Source organism: Hemicordylus capensis, chromosome 2 (assembly GCF_027244095.1).
Source record: "Hemicordylus capensis ecotype Gifberg chromosome 2, rHemCap1.1.pri, whole genome shotgun sequence".
Classification (NCBI taxonomy): Eukaryota; Metazoa; Chordata; class Lepidosauria; order Squamata; family Cordylidae; genus Hemicordylus; species Hemicordylus capensis.
The window spans coordinates 34,116,736-34,139,054 of NC_069658.1; the positions used below are offsets into that span (position 1 = coordinate 34,116,736).

At 45.9% G+C, this 22,319-nt stretch overlaps 1 protein-coding gene across 4 annotated transcripts in view; it reads left to right on the forward strand.

The window, feature by feature from the left end:
- ITGA2 (integrin subunit alpha 2) overlaps positions 1 to 22,319 on the forward strand; it is a 112,965-nt gene that overhangs the window by 26,754 nt on the left and 63,892 nt on the right. For 3 of the 4 annotated variants that reach the window (XM_053296120.1, XM_053296122.1, XM_053296123.1), the window contains exons 2-3: positions 5,466 to 5,589; positions 17,412 to 17,521. In XM_053296120.1, coding sequence (XP_053152095.1) covers positions 5,466 to 5,589; positions 17,412 to 17,521 — 234 coding nt within the window. Of the gene's footprint in view, positions 1 to 5,465; positions 5,590 to 17,411; positions 17,522 to 20,510; positions 20,809 to 22,319 lie in introns of those variants that run through there. The other variant, XM_053296121.1, reaches the window with a different exon arrangement.

Below are 22,319 nucleotides of genomic sequence, written 5' to 3' on the forward strand. Positions count from 1 at the left end.
TGTGTGCACATCAGTTTAAAAAAAAATAAAAAGTGAACTTGAATAAAACTTCAGTTTTGAAGCCCAAACACCATCATATCAGCTGCAGCCTCAGATTCATGTAGATAATCTTAATCTCTTGCAGTATCAGCAACCTCCTCAGCAGTGATGGTGCTCCAGATCAGGTGCAGCTCGTGAACTCTCCTCCGGGGGGGCAGGCGGCTTCTTTAAGGTAAACAAAGCCAGTGCTGCATGCCACCCAGCAGCCCCCATGGTGGGGAATCACCTCCGCCACTCACCTGGCCTCTGGCAGGGGCTCACCTCCGCGGGAGCCAGGTGAGTGGCGGAGGCGATTTCCCGCTGCGGGGGCTGCTGGGCAGCACAGAGCACTGGCTCCGTTTACATTAAAGAAGCCGCCCGCCGCCCGCCGCATGTTCACGAGCCGCATCTGCTCCAGTTGATGAACAGTAAAGAGGTTTTCCCCTCAGGCTTCATTTCAAAGTCGGAGAGCCACAAGAACTAGAGCCTTTGTGCATGTGCCAAGAGGCTTGCGCCCTTAACAGGCTCACACCTTTTGGTATGGAGGGTATATTTAGGCAGAATGCACACTGTTCTCCTATCAGTTCTCCTATCTTCCTCCCACCTGAAGCCCAAGCAGCCTTGTGCTGTATCAGATACCATGCTGAACCTCTGTAAAGATGGTAACCGTATTTGTGACACATGTAGCCAACAACAAGAGGGAGATATTAAATTTCCTTATTGGTCATTTGTATCATACTGTCAGAACACAAAGTGCTATATTGTAGCTTAGATTTAAGTGAAAGTAATGCAAATTCTGATTCCCAGCATTCTGTTTTTGCTCCCTGTCCAGGCTGAAAACAATGCCCTACTTTGTGTAACTATAAGTGCTTTAAACTGAAGACTTTATCTGATAACGGGGAAACTGGATTTCATTTTCCCCATTTGTACGTAACACCAGACTGGAGTTGAATGGGGCAGAGGTTGAAATTTGTATACAACCAAATGTGTGAAACCGCAGTTTCGCAGCAAAAGTTACCTGTGATTTCCCTTGCCAAACTTCAGTTTAAACTTTCAATTTGTATTGCGCTATGCTGCTCCAACCTGTGGTTTGGAGTCGGCAGTATTATGTAACCAGGGTTTTGAGCTGTTTCTGAAACCAAAACTATAGAGAGGGCAGCCCAGACCCACCCAGAATGCGCCTGCTCCATGCCTACCGCACTTCTTGCTTGGCCGCCTCTCCAAGCACTAGCCCTGCCCCCTGTCTCCATGCTTCTCAAGCCATTGCCTGGCAACAAGGACCTCACCTTGCCCCATCTGAAGCTTCTACTTGTAAGCCTGTCAAAGGGAAAAGTCACATTGGGGGCTGCCTGCTTTCCATTATGTTTCTTGTTCCCCCCTCTGGCAACCAGATGAGAAAAGGGATGGGATGGAAGGATGGGCACTACATGTTTTGGTCTCCAAAAATAAATAGAAAAGAACATGACTGCATGTTCACAAGCACATGCAATCACGGTGCACCATAAACTGGGCAACCTGATTAGATCGCTGCAAAGATAACATTTGGCAGGGCAGTGATACCTGGTATTGGCTTTAAAAGATAGCCCCAACCTGGGAATTCTTGAATGTCTCTGCTTTATTTCTTGTACAATAAATGTGGGGAAGGGGGATGCAGCCCCTTCCCCTTAGGTTGGGGGAACACTCTATGGCAGTACTCATGAGAAGAACCATCCGAGGCTACACAGGGATCAAACAGAATTGTACCCCCATCCGGGGGTACACAGGGATCGGGCAGAATCCCCTGGTATGAGGAGGCCTTAAGGAGGGCCTTAAAGTCCCATCTTTCAGCCTGGCCTTTAATGATATTCAGTATTTTTTTATTTTAGTGTGAACCTCCCTGAGCCACTTTAGGAAGGGAAGGGTGGTATATAAATCAAATAAATGAATAAATAAAATAATGTATGACGATGCCTCTACTGCCAAGGATCATTCTCTCTCATGTGAGTGAAAGACCATGGAGACATGCATACCAGCCAGATAGCACATGCCGCCCAGCCTGGTTGCTCAAAACAAGCAAGCCATGGGGGATGGGTACACCAGCAGCACCTTTCCCTGTCTTAACGACTTCTGCAATGAAGCAGTCTAAGCAGTCCCTCTGCCAGTCCAGTCATCCATTGGCACATATCCATGTTTCCTTTTGCCCAGTATGGCTAGCCTACTTTTCTGGGGTCACTGATAATCGGGGCTTCCCTCTCGCACTATTCCCTGTGGTGGCCGATCTGCGTACTCCGCAATGCTGTTCCAAACCCGAGAAATTTGAAGGAGAGTAAAGTTCTATCCCGAGTCTTGGTGTTTCCCTGGTCTGGCCATATAGTACTGTCTAGTCACATGGAGCAGCCCCTACTCCTTGGGAGTATGAAGAGTTTGCCTAGAGAGGAGGGGGTCACATTGTACAAGTTATATTATTTACTAGGGATGTGCAAAGCCGGTTTCATTGAACCAGATTCAATCAAACCGGCCAGGTTTGACTGGTTTGAGCTCAAAATGGACTGGCCCCCAGAAAAGGGGGCCAGTCTCAGTTGGAACCAGGCCAGGTTCGGATCAAACTGGTTCAGCCTGGTTTGACTCTGTCCAAAGAACTATGCTTGTAAAGGGGAAACCGGTGAGGATGTGGCCTTGGTGGACCAGGAAGAGGGAGGGGCTCTGAAACCGGAGTTGCCAGGTTATGCTTGCACAAATGTCTATGATGAGATTCACAGTTACAAAAATTAACCATCTACCCACAGTTTGATATTACGTGCAAATTCGGCCATTCTGTCCAAAGGTTTCCACTGTAGACTTCATAGTGAAAAACACGTGTGGGTTTTCCTGTTGCCTCCAAAGTTGCTTTGTTTTTTGGACACAAGCAGAAGGTTGCCAGTTTAAATCTTCGCTGGTTCTATAATGGGCAGCAGCGATATAGGAAGATGCTGAAAGGCATCATCTCATGAAGCATGGAAGGAGGCAATGGTAAACCCCTCCTGTATTCTACCAAAAGAAAACCACAGGGCTCTGTGGGTGCCAGGAGTCAAAATCAACTTGAAGGCACACTTTACCTTTACTTTATGATAGTGAAATGTTTTGTCCTCATGTCATCATAAGCTCTGGTAGAGCTGAGTTTTGGGGAGTGGATTTCCACATGCTTGAGTTTGTGCTTTGGAGTGAAAGTGTACGAAGCTCCTGTGATGTGAGCATATACACAGCGTTCGGATGTTTTTCAAGAGTCATCTAGTCATCTCAGAAAGAAAACAGCTCCATAGATTGGTCTTTATCCCCATGTGTTTTGATCTATAATAGATTTTTCAAGGGAACAAGGCCAGTCTGTGCAGCTGTTTTCTTTCTGTATTGGCTACTTACAGTTGTTTGTGATCCTATGTGTTGTGGCTTCGGCAAGAGCAAGATAACCATAGACACAAACCCTCATGATAATTGCAAGATCATTCTCCTCTGAAAACTGTATCCTGTGCCAGTTGTTCTACTCTGACTTGTTTGTACCAGTGATAGATAGATAAACTTTATTATAGTCTTTGACCAGTGCAAAAACATGAAGAAAAGAACATAACACATTGAAGCTATTCTCAGGGTCACTGGAAAGCGGGCTAAGGGAGCTTAGCCTACTTTCCAGGGACCATGGGAACCACGTGCTCCCAAGGTGGCTAGCCCAACTAATTACCCCTCCCCTAAGATGAGGTTAACAGAGCGAGTGCAACATTAACCTCATCTTTTTGCTTGTGTGTTGCCACGGCACTTGGCGGCACATGAGTAGACCCCTGACCGGGAGGCTGCAAGCAGCCTCCTGGGCTCGGGTGTCTTTCCAGGATGCCCCACGCGCTTGCATGGGGCATCCTGGAACTTCCAGGGGCCATGGGAGAAGAGCTGGTCTTGTGGTAGCAAGCATGACTTGTCCCCATAGCTAAGCAGGGTCTGCCCTGGTTGCATCTGAATGGGAGACTTGATGTGTGAGCACTGCGAGATATTCACCTCAGGGGATGAAGCCGCTCTGGGAAGAGCAGAAGGTTTCAAGTTCCCCCCCTGGCTTCTCCAAGATAGGGCTGAGAGAGATTCCTGCCTGCAACCTTGGAGAAGCCGCTGCCAGTCTGTGAAGACAATACTGAGCTAGATAGACCAATGGTCTGACTCAGTATATGGCAGCTTCCTATGTTCCTATGTTCCATGCGGCCCCCAATCCCCAAAGCCCCCACTAGCTCTGTGATGGGACCAGCAGTTGTGTGGGCGGCCGATCCAGCTGCCCAGGGCTGTCTGTTGATCAGGCAGCCCCAATCTAATTGCTGGAGAGCTAAGTCCACTCTCCCCGCAGAAGCCCCTCCTGTGCTTCACACCGATTGTGTGAAGCGCCTCTCTATGTATCCACTACAATAGTCGTTCGGTGTTGTCTTATATGGCGCAGCAGGGAAGTAACTTGCCTAGGAAGCAAGAGGTTGCCAGTTTGGACTCTTGCTGGAAAGTTTCCCAGACTATGAGAAACACTTTTATTGGGCAGCAGTGATATAGGAAGATGCTGAAAAGCATCATCTCATAAAGCGTGGGAGGAGGCAATGGTAAACCTCTCCTGTATTCTACCAAAGACAACCCCATGGCTCTGTGGTCACCAGGAGTCGACACCACCATGACAGCACAACTATATTCATTGCTATTAGATAAAACTTAGCTACCGGTGAGAAAGTTAGTCAGAATCTCCTTAGTCTCCTGTTACTTGTTTTTATTAAAATGTCCTAGTAATCCTAACAATAATTCACAAATATTATTTAAAAGGCATCTATTGAAATACAGAGGGGTGTCAAACTGTGGCCCTCCAGCTGTTGTTGGGCTACAACTCCCAACATCACTGGCTACTAGACACTGTGACTGGGGATGATGGTAGTTGCAGGCCAACAACAGTAGGAAGGCTGCAGTTTGACACCCCTGAGAGGCTTATGTTTATTGTATTGGGTAGTTGAAAGTTACTTACAAGCTTATGCATACTTAAACCAGTAAAGATTTTATGGTGGGATAATCTAAAATTCGTAATAAAAAAGAATTATGTGACAATTAAGCAAATCAAGCAAATATATGATGGTAATTTATATCAGCTCCTTCTGCTGATAATGGGAAACTCACTAAACCTATGTGCTTCATCTCTGGAAAATCATACTGAGTGATCTGCTACATATGCACACTGGCTTTTGAAATTGCGCCAATAGACTAAAAGTGTATCTGCTCAGTCTTAAGAGCTGAAAACTCCACCCCCCCCCCCCGCAATCAGAACTGAAATGCTTAGGATGGCAAGTTCTGTGCTAACACCAACATTTGTGGAATACGCACAGCCTGGTGACTCGAGAATGGAACTGACATGAAGAAAGGTGAGTCCAACCGTGAGATCAACTTCTTTCCTTCATTGATTTTTATGGTAACTTTATTCTTCCTAACAGGCATCCTTCAAAACTGCTGTGAAGCATATAATATTGGGCTGCAAGGAACAAAAGTATTCTCTGGCCCACCAACAGAACAGTTTGGATATACAGTTCAACAGCTTTCAAATCAAGATGGCAAATGGCAAGTATTTTCTGTTTGTTATCCATATTGCAGAGGGGAAACCTTAAGAGCAACCGTGTTATAACTATTAAGATTCTTTGGAATGTGTCCTTTGTTTCAGGCCCATTGTTTTAAATCCTTATTCTATCAAGAGAACTAAAAAAAATGTTATGCTTTTGTTTTTTATTTCTATCTTGTCTGTATTCCAAAGGCTCAGGGTGAGTTGTGATAGTAGGTAAAACTACAAAAATTGAACATGTTGATGTAGAAGTATAATACTATCAGGGACTATGGAGCAGAGTCCAGGGTTTCCCTATTTTTTTTTCCTCCCAGGAGTGGTACAAATGTAATAGCAGATGTCTCTTAACCATCTCAAGGAATTGGAAACAAGTTGTGGGATCATGCACTGCTTTCCCCCTTGCCCCTTCCCCGCTTGCACATGAATTCTTCTTTCTTCTAGTAGGTATTTACCTTTGTTTATCTCATTAAAGTCACTTAATATTCAAATACTCAAAGTTTGTATGTACAGGACCATGCTTGCTACTTAGTACATTCATCATATAATGCACCTGTAATGTTTGATAATCCTATCTATGTTCCCACTATACCATCTTGCATTACTTTCACAGGATCAAATTGAACAAATCTTTTCTTCAATTGTGTATTTCCATTTCCTCATTACAACTGCTGTTAATGGTGAATTTGTGGTTAAATTTAAACCAGTTTACAAAAACAGCCTTCATGTGAGGGATAGATTTTATTGTAATTAGGTCTCCACAAAGTCACAATGTGGTTTTCAAAGTGGCTGAAACATCCTTCTGCTCTAATATTAGTGCTCTGTCCAAACTATACCAGAATGTCAAAGGGTTAAGGCAGCTTCCTGATCATATACAGGGGAAGGTCAACCCTCCAGCTTTTGCAGGCTTGTATAGTCTCAACAGCCTGTCTAGGATGCCTTTTTGGCAAAACAAAATCTGCCATATCTACCATTTAATCAATAATGAACAGCATCCTATATTCCTAGGTCATTTGGTCAGATTGATTTGTTTCTCATCGAAGTTTATCAGGATTATAATGAACCAAATATCCTGTATTTCCAGTTATGTGCTGCAGCACTTCCTTGGTTTGCTGCCTTCAGGACCCATAGCTGCCTTTGTTGTAGCATGAGGTTCCACATGCACAAACCAAGATCCTGCCTTATCCTGCTCTGCCATCCTATAATGAATGAGTGGGCTTCTCAATCACTTCTGCAGAGCATAAAGCAAGTGTTTTTTGTAGACAGTGTTCCCTCTAAGGTGTGCACCTATGCACGCGCTCACACGTTTTTTGATGTCTGCTCAGTTAATTTTAGATCCCGCTCAGGCTGAATCAGGAGGGCCTCACTCTGAATGCATGTATGCGTGCACTGCGTTGATACTGCTGCTCAGAACAAAACTCATTCCACACACAGGTGGGAAAAATTGGAGAGAACATTGTTTGTAGAGAGACCTGTGTCCTGTACCCTCTCTTGAGTCTCTCACACACAACTGGTTGTTGTAGGAGGACCTGCAACAGCAGTTGCCCTGACAGGTGCTCTGATTGTAGTTATGTTAATCTAGCCTCCTTGTGTTGTTGGTGGCTAGCTTTCCACAAACCCCAAGAAGGATATTTTGAAAGTTCAAAACTATCACCTTTGAACTGAAACTTCTATGGATTCGAAGCTAACTTTGACAGTGAAAATTATGGAGCTGCCTTGTAGCGAATCAGACCATCGGTCCGTCTAGCTCAGTGTTTCTGCACAGACTGATACCAGATCTCTGTGGGGTTTCATACAGGGGCCTTTCCCAGCCCTCCCTGGAGATGCCAGGGATTGAATTTGGGACCTTCTGCATATGAAGCATGTCCCATACTACAGATACAGCTCTGTTTAGGGCTGACCCGTTGCTTTTGATGACTTAAGGCAAAGGTAATATGCTGCATACTGGCCTTCCCCAGAATTGGCACTGGTGCTGCCCCACCCCCTCGCTGGCACTGCCTCTCTTTCCCCTGTATTGGCCTCACCTTCCAGATACATCTACACTGCTGTTTGGAGCCTCAGCTAGCAGCCCCAGGGTGGTGGCGGTGGGGAGGGGAGGGGTGCCTTTAAAAGAGCAGATAAGGAGCTCCTTACCTGCCCGCCCCCACCCTGCTGATTTCCCCCTGCCGGCACCCAGTTTTTCAAGAGATGTGTGGGGCTGCAGCGCGACTTCCTGCAGCCCTGATCAGTGTCGGCATGCACATGGCCGGGGTGCACGTGCACTGGCAATGTGCTTTCCGTTCGGGGCTGCAGGAAGCAGCGCTGCAGCCCCGTGTGCCTCTTGAAAAACTGACCGCCAGTGGGGGGGCGGGATGGCAGGGCAGGAGCAAGCAGGTAAGGAACAAAGCTCCTTTCCTGCCCCTTTAAAAGCACCCCCCTGCCAGCTGAACCCGTTTGAATGCCAGCGTTGGAGACTGTTTGGCGCTTCCTTTTGGAATCGCCAAACTGGTTCATGCACATCCCTAGCAAAGGGCCTGCACTCACCACCTGAGGCCATCACCTCACCTTGACACATGAGGGGGTTGCCCCTGGCTCCATTCCTCAATTGTCTGTTTCTGCTATCACCCAGTCAGTGCTTTCTGTTTTCACCACATCTGGGAGCATAAATTAACTGAATTAACGTTTTTATTTATTTATTTGCCCATTTGTATACTGCCAAAATACATATGAGGAGGAGAATGCTTTAACTAAGCAGGGTCTGCCCTGGTTTGCATTTGGATGGGTGACTACATGTGAGCACTGTCTGCTGTAAGATATTCCCCTTTGGGAATGGGTCCATAGCTTAGTGGTAGAGCATCTGCTTGTAGGCAGAAGGTCCCAGGTTCACTCCCTGGCATCTCCAATAGATTTGAGAGAGACGCCTGCCTGAAACCTTAGAAAGCCGCTGCCAGTCAGTGTAGACAATGGAACAATGATCTGACTCAAGTATAAGGCAGTTTCCTATGTTCCTGTGCTCCTGCCTCTAGGTAGTTTACACAAAGGGGCCAGTCACACAAGCTACTGGGTGGACCCTGGGGGGGGAGGCTCCACAAACCTTGCCTCCTCCCCCCCCCCGATGATTGTTTTTTGGTTGCTGGGAGCGTGAACTGTTCTCCCACATAATCAGCCCTGCTCCATGCAGCGTGGATCGCTCTGAGGCCAGGACTCGTCCTGTCCTCCGGGAATCCCACATTGTACCGTGTACGAAGTGCAGTGCCCTGGGGGATTCCCCCAGGGGACAGATGGTCTAGGTGCCCATCTCTGTGTCAATGTGAGCTGCAAGCAGTTTGCACTGATACATGATCCCTGGCAGCTGGGTTAAGGGTGCATTTATACCTTTAACCTCAGCTAAGAGCTGGGCTTCAGTGCAGGGTCTGGCGCTGAGGCACTGCCACGATCCGTATGGATCCCATCAGTTCTCATGGGCAGCCAAGCTCAGGCTTGGCTGCTTGTGAGAACAAGCTCAAAGTTTACAACACCATTTTCTCATACGTATTAATGTCATAGTCAGTTTTCTTCTTCTTCTTTTTAAAGGCAGTATAAAATAAAGACTACTGAGAACATTAGATTGCAAAGGATTTAAAGTTGACTTTGTGCTGCACCCATTCCTGTATTTGAGCTATGTGATAATACATTTTCCACACATAATACATGTTGTACTTTGATCTCACCCTCCCACAGTCTGCTGTATGTTTGTCATTGTGTCTGCGTAGTTCAAGTTCTTAGAATTCAGACCCACTGGCAAAGATATTCATTGGGAGGATGTTTAGAAAGCTGACTAATAATACTTCCTTAAGTTTAGTCACACAGTATTGTGCAAGATAAGGGTTGCAAGGTTATAAAACAGCACAATGAGAATACAAAGTAAACATTTAGTGCATTTAACTAACTACTTAATTTTAAAAACATCATATAACAAATACTTCATTCAGTGGAAGCCCAAGACCACTTCACACCTGAAGCAGGGCACCAAATACCACCACCCCCTTCCTTTTTTTCAAGCAACGGCCATTTGATTTTGTGCGTGTGCCTGCCCATGAACATACTCACCACTGCCGCTACGATGACAATGAGAAAGTCAGGGAAGTGCCTCATTTCCTCTTCTGCTTCCTCCTCTTTCTCATATCAACCCAATGGAGCGGGAGGAGGTGTTCAAAAGGAGACAAGCATCTCTTTACTAAGCAGTCACTGTTCCACTGCCTGCTAAAGAGCTGCCTAGATTGCAGAGGGTGAGAGAGGGATGCAGGTGAAGTAGCAGGGAGTATTTTGATGCCCAAATAACTCTCTGCTTGAGATAGCCGCCTCCCTCACCTCAAAGAAAGTGTAAGGTTATTTCAAAACAGGGCTTTTTCACTTACAGAATTTGGGATGGCTTACAGAAGGATGGATAGATAGATTTGTAATGGATGCTTCCATATGCTTTTGAAGTCTTCTCCAGACAATTTTTGCTTTGGTTTTGCTTGTCATCTTCTCATATTGCTCCCGAAAACAAAAAATTTAAAAAGTGAACAAATACAATATCGGGGTGATATTCAATATACTGTATGTTCCTCTATCTTACTTTAAAGAAAGATTGCCAAAGTGGTCATGACAGTTCATTTACAAGGGCATGATTTAGTGCATTATTATATGAAATATTCCTTCCTTCTGTATTTTTCAGGTGGAGGGGTATGCCCTTCTAGCAGTGAGTGAGAGGACAGCAGGTATTAGAGGAGTTGCTCTTCTTACTTGTCATGTTATAAAGGTTTGGGCTTTCTTAAATGATGAGGTCATTCTCACAACCAGGGAGACAGGTTGGCAGGCAGGTTGCAGGGAAGGCTGCAGAAGCCTACCTTCCCCGCAGATGTTTGCCGAGGACTATCTGGGCACACCGCTGCCCTGAAGAGCATGGAAGTGTAGGGGGCAGTGTTCGCTCTATTTTTTTTTTCATCTTTGTGCAGAATGAGTTTTGTTCTGGGCAGCATTATCAAGGCAATGTGTGCACATGCATTCAGAGTGAGGCCTTCCTGATTCAACCTGAGTGGGATCTAAAATTAACTGAACAGACATAAAAAATACTTGTGAGCACATGCATATTTGCACACCTTAGAGGGAGCACTGGCGGGGGGCAGATATGTCATCCCGGCCCCCGGAAATCCCACAGTGGGGATCCCCCAAGCAATGGGCGGGCACCCATCAGTGCTTCAGATGAGCAGATCAAATAAATAGATTGGCAGATGAGCAGAGCAAATGAACAAGGTTAAGGGAGCGCTCACTCCCTTAACCCCAGTTAAGAAGTAGGCTCCCTAGGTGGGTTTGCCGCTGAGGTGCCACTGGGAGCCGGTCAGCTCCCGTGGGTTCTCACAGGCAGCCAAGCCTGGGCTTAGCTGCCCTAGCCTGATCTTGGCTGCTTGTGAGAACAGCCTGTATTGGTCATTACCCCCATTTGGATCCTTATAATGGAGGGCTGTGGATGTATCCTTAATTCAGGCTGGGAATAAAATGGTGGGTTAATAAAAGGATTGTCAGAGCCAAGCAGCTATACCTGTTGAATGGGGACTGGGGCAGAGAGGACTGTATATGTTTAGAAGGGAGGCACAATTTTGTAAATTTGAGAAATCTCATATGGGCTAAATGTTGGGGCCAATGGCACTTTAATCATGAAGTGCAATTTGTTTACAACATTCATCTAAGACATATTAGCCTCAGTCAAACAACAGGTTAGGTGTTTATGTATATACTACATGGAATGCACATACTGTAGCAAAATGTGATGGGGAGAGTCTTATTTATTTATCATTTCTCCATGCAAACCACTTTGGAAACTTTTGTTGAGAAGCGGTATAGAAATATTTGTTGTTGTATACTATATATCTGAACACACATTGGACATGCATCTGGAAGCCAAAGCCAATCCCAATTGTTCATTGCATGTAACCAAGTATTTTGGGATACATGTCACCCATTCACACTTGATGCACCCACTGCCACTAGCACCAGACAAAGCTGATGTATTCACTGTGCTGAGTAAGGTATGCATCTGCAAATAACTTTGCATATTTGTTTTAGTAAAACACAGGAAGTGGGCAGTGGTTGATGGAGATGAGCCACCAAAGCTGGCAAGTATTTTGCGTCACAAATTTAAAACACCATAATAGGCAGCAGAATGGTTATATTTGATCTGAGAAGTCAGTTGTTATTCTTGGTTATTTTCACGCTGAGTGTCTTTGTGAATATTATTTCGCAGCTACATCTCTTAGACAGAACCCATCATTACGAGATGACTCCAGTGCAGCCAGACATTCAGTTATGACACTTATGTGATAAAGTTAGTTTACTACTACTCTGGATAGTTCCAAGATCTACTTGGGATGCTTTAATAGTGAATCTATTCTTTAAATAAATTCTTGCCTTTTAGGAAATGAACATAAAATACAGACTTGTACAGCAGGTTTCTCAAAAAGATATTTTGTCAGAACACGGTCAGCTCCAGGGTGGTGCAGCATCCACCAGTACCCTAGCACAAGCCACAGCTGTGTTGCTCTCACTCTTTGGAGATAAAGCTGTTTCATTTCTCTTGGAGTTACAATGGATCCACTGATGTATCCATTGCCATCCCTGGACTTATTTCTAGTGGTCTCCTGCTCAGTACTTCCCTCTTTGATGTGCCTTCCTGTGCATAGCCGTACCCTGCTCAACACTCTGAGACACTGCTAATGGGTGGGGGGGGGTGTCCCAAAACTAGAGAAGCTAATCACTTTATAACTTGGTGGACCAATTTTACTGAGAATGATGTTCTTATCTCTTCCTCCCTTTATCAAGCTTCCACTGCCACGACCAAGCTATTCACGCTTAAGTTTGTGTCCTGACAATGCCTTAGTGCGAGCCGGTTTGAATTTGAACCAGCTAGATATCAAACAGGCCCAGTTCAAGGGCTCAACATCAAGCTGGCCTCAAACTGAACCTGCTCTGACATTGAGCCGAAACCCCCTGGCCAGTTCAGGGGTTCCAACTGTTAAAATATTTTTTTAATGAACTCACCGCCTCTGGGGGCACTGCCATGGCAGTGGGAGAGGTCTCCAGAAGTTCCCCCTCTCCCCACCAGACTCCCCCAGTCTTGTAAAGGTCTGGTTGGGGTAGTTTTCAGCCAGTTTCAGGGCTCTTTGTAGTTTCAGTGGCAATTTTGGAAGCCGCTGTGTGCACGCAATGGACACCTGCATGACCCTGGTGACCTGTAATGACACAGAGGCCCAAACCTGCCCAAACCAGGCTTTTACTAGACCAGGGCTGGCTAGTGGGGGGACGGGGAACCTCCAGAGATCCCACCGCAGCAGTGGGGAGGCAGTGAGTTAATTTTTTTTTTTTAAATAGTCAGAACCCCCGAACTGGTTCAAACTCGAGCCAAACCAGGGGTTATTTGGAGGTGCACAAAATAGAACATGTCCGGTTCAGGTCCGGTTTGGACTCGAACTGGGCAGACCAGTTTTGTGCATACCCTTACCTCTTAGTAGTATCGCCAGGGGCGTAACTACTATTAGGCAAGGGGAGGCAGCTGCCTGGGGGCCCCCACGCCTTATGGGGCCCCCAAGAGGCAAGTCACATGTGAAGTGTGTGTGCGTGTATCAGTAAGGGGCCCATTTTAAAATTTTGTCTCTGGGCCCACTCCAGCCTTGTTACGCCCCTGAGTATCACTGAGGGCTGCATGGAGAGAAGTTTAACTCACAGGACACTGAGTGAACTTTAAAATAAAACACAGTCAGGTTTATTGATGTACAAGGAGCTTCAAGGTTTCTCTCTGCCAAAGCAGGGCTTTACATGCGTAAAGGTTTCTATAACAATGTTTCAAACATAGTACCTTAACACAGACTAGATTTATAATCTGCTGAGATTATGTGTTGGATACAACAAGCATTCCCTGACTCCTAGCCCTTTCACTGGAAACAGCCACTCTGGTTGAAGATCCATGTACAGTGAGGGAAATAAGTATTTGATCCCCTGCTGATTTTGTCCGTTTGCCCTCTGACACAGAAATGACCAGGCTGTAATTGGAATGGTAGGTTTATTGTAGCTGTGAGAGACAGAATAACAACAAACAAACCCTCAAAAGCCCAGTGCCCAAAAGTCAGCGATTGATTTGCATTGTAGTGAGGGAAATAAGTATTCGATCCCTTCACAAAAGATGCCTTAGTACTTGGTGGCAAAACCCTTGTTGGCAATCACAGAGGTCAGACGTTTCTTGTAGTTGGCCACCAGGTTTGCACACAACCCAGGAGGGATGTTGTCCCACTCCTCTTTGCAGATCCTCTCCAAGTCAGAAAGGTTTTGAGGCTGATGTTTGGCAACCCGAACCTTCAGCTCCCTCCACAGATTTTCTATGGGATTAAGGTCTGGAGACTGGCTGGGCCACTCCAGGACCTTCATGTGCTTCTTCTTGAGCCACTCCTTTGTTGCCGTGGCTGTGTGTTTTGGGTCATTGTCTTGCTGGAATACCCATCCACGACCCATTCTCAATGCCCTGGCTGAGGGAAGGAGGTGCTCACCCAAGATCTGACGGTACATGGTCCCGTCCATCGTCCCTTCGATGCGGTGAAGGTGTCCTGTCCCCTTAGCAGAAAAACACCCCCAAAGCATAATGTGTCCACCTCCATGTTTGACGGTGGGGATGGTGTTCTTTGGCTCATAGGCAGCATTCCTCCTCCTCCACACACAGCGAGTTGAGTTGATGCCAAAGAGCTCAATTTTGGTCTCATCTGACCACAACACTTTCGCCCAGGTCTCCTCTGGATCATTCAGATGTGCATTGGCAAACTGCAGACGGACCTGTACATATGCTGCCTTGAGCAGGGGGACCTTGCGGGCACTGCAAGATTTCAGTCCTTCACGGCGTAGTGTGTTACCAATTGTTTTCTTGGTGACTATGGTTCCAGCTGCCCTGAGATCATTGACAAGTTCCCCCCGTGTAGTTCTGGGCTGCTTTGTCACCGTTCTCATGATCATTGCAACTCCACGAGGTGAGATCTTGCATGGAGCCCCAGACCGAGGGAGATTGACAGTTATTTTGCATTTCTTCCATTTGCGAGTTATCGTGCAAACTGTAGTCACCTTCTCACCAAGCTGCTTGGCGATAGTCTTGTAGCCCAGTCCAGCCTTGTGCAGGTCTACAACCTTGTCCCTGACATCCTTCGACAGCTCTTTGGTCTTGGGCATGGTGGTGAGTTTGGAAGCTGAGTGATTGCTTGCTTCTATGGACAGGTGTCTTTTATACAGGTACTGTAACAAGCTGGGATTAGGAGCACTCCCTTACAGAGGGTGTTCCTCATCTCAGCTCATTACCTGCATATAGTGAAAAGACACCTGGGAGCCTGAAATCTTGCTGGTTGATAGGGGATCGAATACTTATTTCCCTCACTACAATGCAAATCCATCGCTGACTTTTGGGCACTGGGCTTTTGAGGGTTTGTTTGTTGTTATTCTGTCTCTCACAGCTACAATAAACCTACCATTCCAATTATAGCCTGGTCATTTCTGTGTCAGAGGGCAAACGGATAAAATCAGCAGGGGATCAAATACTTATTTCACTCACTGTATATACCATACACATCCAGCATTCATACATAAGTCAACACCTCACGCTTGCTAACTAGAGATGTTCACTGATGTATACAACTTACCACCCACCTCCCAATATCCAACCCACCAATGCAGAGACCCTCACTAGAGATCCTAGCCCTAACCGTCCCTGTCACTGGCTCATCCAAGCCCTATCTAACCCTATGAACTACCAGTTAGACGGTTTAACTGCCACTCTCTGCTTGACTCTAAAGCACCTCTCTCAGGAATCCCACCTGGAGGGTGGTTGCTTGTGCTTCAAAAAATTGACAGCTCTAGTGCTGCTGATGCCAACCATCACACTTCCTCTATAGCTGCTGTTAGGTGTAGAGATACTGTAGCTAGGTATCTGGAGCCTGTATCTGCTTCCTTTCCCCAGCTGCTTTATGCTTTCTGTTGGAGCAGGCATGAGCTTGCTCAGGGATTCCCAACCTTGAATCCCCAGATTATGTTGGTCTACAACTCCAATCATCCCCAGCAACAATGGCCTTCTGTTGTAGCAGAGGATGATGTGAGTTGTAGTCCAACTCTGCCTGGGGGACCCAAGATTGGGAACCCTGAGCTAGCTGAATAACTCCTTTTGTTAAAAGGATTCCAACATGATGTTTAAGTGGTTGTTTAATGGCTCTTTCTAGATGTGGGAAGCCAAAGGGAATCTTGTAAGTTACATATCCCCTGCCTCAAAGAAGGGCAAAGTGTGAGATGAGATGACCCCCTCCCTTGCCAGGTTTGAGTGGAAAGGGGTGAATGTTTGCAGCTCACAGGTCTCATAGGTATCCTAAGTCCTAAGTAGTGCGAATACAACAGCACTCATGCAAACAGTTTTCTCCATCTGCTTCTCCTTAGGGCAGATCTTTGTACCCCCTTCCCACAAGCTGCTCCTGTTCTTTGGGAAATCATGGAAATTATTTGAAGAGTGGCTCCTTTTGTCACAGTGCAGAGTTATGTGGGGCTCTGCTATTTTGGAAAAAAAATTATGGATTTTAGCCATTAACTTGGAAATTGTCACACTGTTGAAACTGAACTAATTTCTAATAATTGTCATTGTGATGGAATGCAGACTAATCCTTTTTTTACTACTGACCTTACTGGTTGGATAGCAAACTTATAAATGTAGCCTTTTTTGCATATTTTGGTTAGGTACAATGGGAGAAATGCCTCAAATACTCATAATTATATCCACTAGTACCTAGCAATAGCAATAGCAATAGCACTTACATTTATATACCGCTCTATAGCCAAAGCTCTCTAAGCGGTTTACAATGATTTAGCATATTGCCCCCAACATTCTGGGTACTCATTTTACCGACCTCGGAAGGATGGAAGGCTGAGTCAACCTTGAGCCCCTGGTCAGGATCGAACTTGTAACCTTCTGGTTACAGGGCGGCAGTTTTACCACTGCACCACCAGGGGCTCATTTACCACTGCACCACCAGGGGCATACCTATGCACTAGTTCATACAAATGATTCATTCCCTGAGGCTGTTCTCTCAAGCAGCCAAGCTCAGGCCATGAGAATTGCCAGGATCCACGTGGATCCCGGTACTGCTGTAATGCCAAGCCTAGCTTTTAGTCATGATTAACGGATCGAAGACTCTGTTAACCCAGGCTTCAAGATCGTGTGTCACAGAGATGGGTGCTTGGAATGCCCATCTCCTGGGGAATCCCCCAATGCACCACACTCATCATGTAGAGCATTGTGGGATTCCCGTGGCCTCCAGAGTGCCACACTGGTCACCCTGGCAGCAGTTGTGTGTATGTGGAGGCACCGCGTGGCTGGGGCCAGTCCAGTATCATCTGTGGTGAAGGTGGCTTAATCCTGCCTTGTGCCCACTCACCCACTTGCGTGATCTTGTGAAAGTCCTCCCTATATGAAAAGAAGGCACAAAGTCTGCTGGCTGACATGTATGCCTATCTTGACCTTTTAATTTCATTGACTACTTTGAGTAATTTTCCCCATCACTGTCAACTACTAGGACCTTAAATAAAAACTAAGAAATAGCTTGAGAGAGATCAACATTTTGAAAGCCAACAAACAAGAGGTATGTAAATTTTGATCTCCATATTGGTCATATGGTGAACAGGGGGTGGTTTCTGAAGCATTCCTATCAGGGAACCCTAACAGGACTCTACAAGGGGAGACCTTTTAAGTGATTTTAGAGTGAAGTTTTCCAGCAGAGCTGGTAGAACATTTTGTAAGGATATTTTGTTTATTTTTCAGGTTGCTTGTTGGTTCACCCTGGAGTGGATATCCAAATAACAGAATGGGAGACATCTATAAGTGTGCTGTTGATCAAAGTGGAACTGAATGTTTTAAGATGAACTTGCAGAGTAAGATGTAACATTTATTGACATGCTTTAAATGTTTGTTTTTGCAAATGGAAGAACTGATCAGATATCTGCTAAGGTAATGAACAGAATAGCGGGAGGGGTGGAGAGATCAGTTGGTTTTACCATTCAGATCTGCGAGGATGACACACTTGACTGCTAAGGATGACACACTTGACAATTTGCATTCTGAATGACTTCGCTTAGGCTGCAAGCCTGTGCTGAACAACCTGGAGTAGGCTCCATTTAGCATAGTGGGCTTCTTTATGAATAAGCATGTATAGGTTAACACTGGGAGAGGCATTGTAAAATACAAAGTGTCAAAAAACGTTTTTTTAAAAAAGCTTCCCAAACCAAAAAAGCTTTAAAACCCTCATATAGACACACCTTTTAGAGAAAGGTGGTTGGTTATTCAGAAAGAGTAAGGTACTCATTGATGGGGAGGAGCAAAATCCATCTGTTTGAGTTCAGAAATAACCAGGACCTACTGTATTAATATGCCAGACTTGCAGAAGTATTTATGGATTATTTGTGGATTGTGAACTGAAGATTCACAAGAATTCTGTGAATCTTGTGGGATTCCCAGAGGCCAGGATATGTCATCCCCGCCTCTGGAGCTGCACACTGCGGTTCGTGCGCTCAAACCAAGAACTTCCTCGTCTGGGGGAAGGTGAGTTTATCCAGCCATCCCCTCCCCTGCCTGTCCAGTCATGTGAACAACCTCAAAATGTAGACTTAGAGGCTATTCTCACAATGGGGGGAAACCCATTGGAGCCCAGCCTGGGAGCCCAGCCTGGTTCCCCCGCCCCACCATTGTGAGAACCATCAGGTTCAACAGTGGCTAGCCCTCCAAAGTAGCCCTCCTCTAAAATGAGCTTAGCAGAGCAAGTGCCCATTCTTCAACTTCTGCCCATTCAGAAGTTAGTCCCACTATGTTCAGTGTGACACTTTTAATGGGTTCTTTGCAGAGAAAATCTCCTGACTTGGACTCCACTATTTCTGCAGGGTCTATGAAGGAGGTTTCCAACAATCCTTCTTGCAGTGTTAGGTTGGATCAGTTTCAATCTGTGACTCCTAAGGATGTGGACAAGTTGCTTCAGGCAGTGCAGCCTACCGCTTGTTCTCTGGATCCTTGCCCAACTTGGCTGCTTCTATCTAGCAGGGAGATTGTTGAAGATGGCCTAGTCAATATCATAAATGCATTGCTGAGGGAGGGTAGGGTGCCACCATGGTTGAAGGAGGCAATGATCAGACCGCTTCTTAAGAAGCCTTCCCTGGATGCCTTAGCAAATGATAGTTATAGGACAATCTCCAATATTGCTTGGTTGGGCAAGGCAATTGAGAGGGTGGTGGCCAACCAGCTCCAGGTGATTTTGGAGGAAACTGATTATCTAGATTCATTTCAAACTGGCTTTAGAGCTGGCTATGGGGTTGAGACAGTCCTGGTAGGCCTGATGGATGACCTCTACCAGGGAATCGACAGAGGTAGCGTGACTTTGATGGTTCTTTTGGATCTCTGGTGTTTGAGACCATCGACCATGGTAACTTCTGGATTGCCTAGGGGAGTTGGGAATGGGGGCACTGCTTTGCAGTGGTTCTGCTCCTTTCTCTTGGGAAGATTCCAGATGGTGGAGCTTGGTGACAGTTGCTCCTCAAAACGGGAGCTGTCATATGGAGTCTCTCAGGGCTCCATTCTGTCACCAATGCTTTTTAATATCTACATGAAACCGCGGGGTGAGATCATCAGGAGATTTGGTGCTGGGTGTTATGAGTATGCTTATGGCACCCAAATTTACTTCTCCTTTTCATATGTATCATCATGAAATGGCATTCATTCTCTAAGTGCCTGCCTACAGGCAGTAATGGACTGGATGAGGGATAACAAATTGAAGCTGAATCCAAGCAAGACGGAGGTGCTCATTGTGGGGGTTCAGAATCTGAGGGATGAGTTAGCTCTTCCGGTGCTGGATGGGGTTACACTCCCCCTGGAAGGAGCAGGTACAGAGCTTGGGAGTACTCCTGGGCCCAGACCTCACCTTTGTATCTCAGGTGGAGGCTATGGCCAGGAGTGTTTTCTACCAGCTTTGGCTGATTTGACAGCTGTATCCATTCCTTGAAGAGTACAACCTCAAAACAGTGGTGCATCAGCTGGGAACCGCCAGGATTGACAATGCACTCTACGTGGGGCTGCCTTTGTACGTTGTTCAGAAACTTTGGTTAGTTCAAAATGCAGCAGCCAGATTGGTCTCTGGGCCAACCCGGAGAGACCATATTATGCCTGTTTTGAAACAGATGAACTGGCTTCCAATATGTTTCAAGGCAAAATACAAAGTGGTGGTTATTACCTTTAAAGCCCTGAATAGCTTAGGTCCAGGTTACCTTAGAAAGCACCTTCTTCTGCATGATCCACACCACACGTTAAGGTCATCTGAGGTGGTCGATCTCCAGTTACCATCAGTATGTCTGGTGGCGACTCAGAGGTGGGCCTTCTCTGTAGCTGTTCCTGGGCTGTGGAATGCACTCCTGGCAAAAATCCGTAATTTATTATTGGCCTTCTGGAGAGCCCTCAAAACCTATCTGTTTGGCCTGGCCGTCCTTGTGCTACTGGGGACGTGCTATCGCCCTCCGGATCAAAATGCCGACAGTGACTGGGAGTTGCAGGAGGAAATCAGGGAGGCGTCAAGGAGAGGGAGGGCTGTAATATGGGTGACTTCAATTACCCACACATAGACTGGGTAAATTCACATTCAGGTCAGGACAAAGAGGTCAAATTTCTAGATGCGCTAAATGACTGTGCCCTAGAACAGTTGGTCATGGAACCAACCAGAGAGAAGGCGACCTTGGATCTAATTCTGAGTGACACCCAGGACCTGGTGCATGATGTCAGGGTCATCGACTCTTTAGGGAACAGTGACCACAGTGCCATCAAATTCAGCATGCATGTGGGGAGAGAATCACCAAGAACGTCTAACATGAACATTTTGAATTTCAGAAAAGGAAACTTCTCCAAAATGAGGAGTATGGTGAAAAGAAATCTGAAAGGGAAAATCAGGAGAGTCACTTCGCTCCAGAGTGCATGGAGTTAACTCAAAACCACAATACTAGAAGCCCAGTTAGATTGTATACCCAAAAGGAGGAAAGGTACCACTAAGTCCAGGAGGATGCCAGCATGGCTAACGGGTACCGTCAAGGAAGCCAAAAAAAGAAAGAAGACTTCCTTCTGAAATTGGAAGGCCTGTCCAAACAAAGAGAACAGAAAGGAACACAAACTCTGGCAAAAGAAATGCAAGGTGACCATAATGGAGGCAAAAAGAGAGTTTGAGGAACATATAGCCAAAAGTATCAAGGGGAATAACAAAACTTCTTTAAGTAAATCAGAAGCAGGAAACCTCCAGGGAGGCAGTTGGACCATTAGACAATGAGGGAGTGAAAGGAGGATTTGGAGGTTGCAGAGAAGCTGAATGAGTTCTTTGCGTCTGTCTTCACGGCAGAGGATACTGAGCATATACCTGTTCCTGAACCAGGCTTTTTAGGGATGGAAGCTAGAGAGCTGAGTCAGATAGAAGTGACAAGGGATGATGTTCTAAACTGTCTGGAAAAACTGAAAACTAACAAATCACCAGGGCCGGATGGCATCCATCCAAGAGTCCTCAAAGAACTCAAATGTGAAATTGCCGACCTCCTTGCCAAAATATTTAACTTATCCCTGAAATCGGGCTCTGTACCAGAGGACTGGAGAGTAGCAAATGTAACACTGATTTTCAAAAAGGGATCCAGGGGCAATCTGGGAAATTACAGGCCGGTTAGCCTAATGTCCGTTCCAGGCAAATTGATAGAAAGCATCCTCAAGGATAAAATTGTAAAGCACCTAGAAGAACAGGCCCTGCTGGGAGTGAGCCAGCATGGCTTCCACGAAGGTAAATCTTGCCTCACCAACCTTTTGGACTTCTTTGAGAGTGTCAACAAGTGTGTGGATCAAGGTGATCCAGTTGACATAGTCTACCTGGACTTCCAAAAAGCTTTTGACAAAGTTCCTCATCAAAGACTCCTGAGAAAACTTAGCTGTCATGGGATAAGAGGACAAGTACATTTGTGGATTGCTAACTGGTTGAAAGACAGGAAACAGAGGGTAGGTATAAATGGAGAGTTTTCACAATGGAGGGAAGTAAAAAGTGGGATCCCCCAGGGATCTGTACTGGGACCGGTACTTTTTAATTTATTCATAAATGATCTAGAAGCAGGGGTAAGCAGCGATGTGGCCAAATTTGCAGATGATACCAAATGCTTCCGGGTAGTGAAATCGAAAATGGATTGTGAGCAGCTCCAAAAGGATCTCTCCAAACTAGGGGAGTGGGCTACAAAATGGCAAATGAGGTTCAGTGTTGGCAAGTGTAAAGTGATGCACATTGGGATGAAAACCCCCAACTTCAAGTATATGCTGATGGGATCCGAGCTGTCGGTGACGGACCAGGAGAGGGATCTTGGGGTCGTGGTGAACAGCTTGTTGAAAGTGTCGACTCAATGTGCAGCAGCTGTGAAAAAGGCCAATTCCATGCTAAGGATCATTAGGAATGGGATTGAAAATAAAATGGCTAACATTATAATGCCCTTATACAAAACTATGGTGCGACCACACGTGGAGTACTGCGTACAATTCTGGTCACCACATCTTAAAAAGGACATTGTTGAACTGGAAAAGGTGCAGAAGAGGGCAACCAAGATGATCAGGGGCCTAGAGCACCTTTCTTATGAGGCAAGACTACAACACCTGGGGCTTGTTAGTTTAGAAAAAAGACGACTG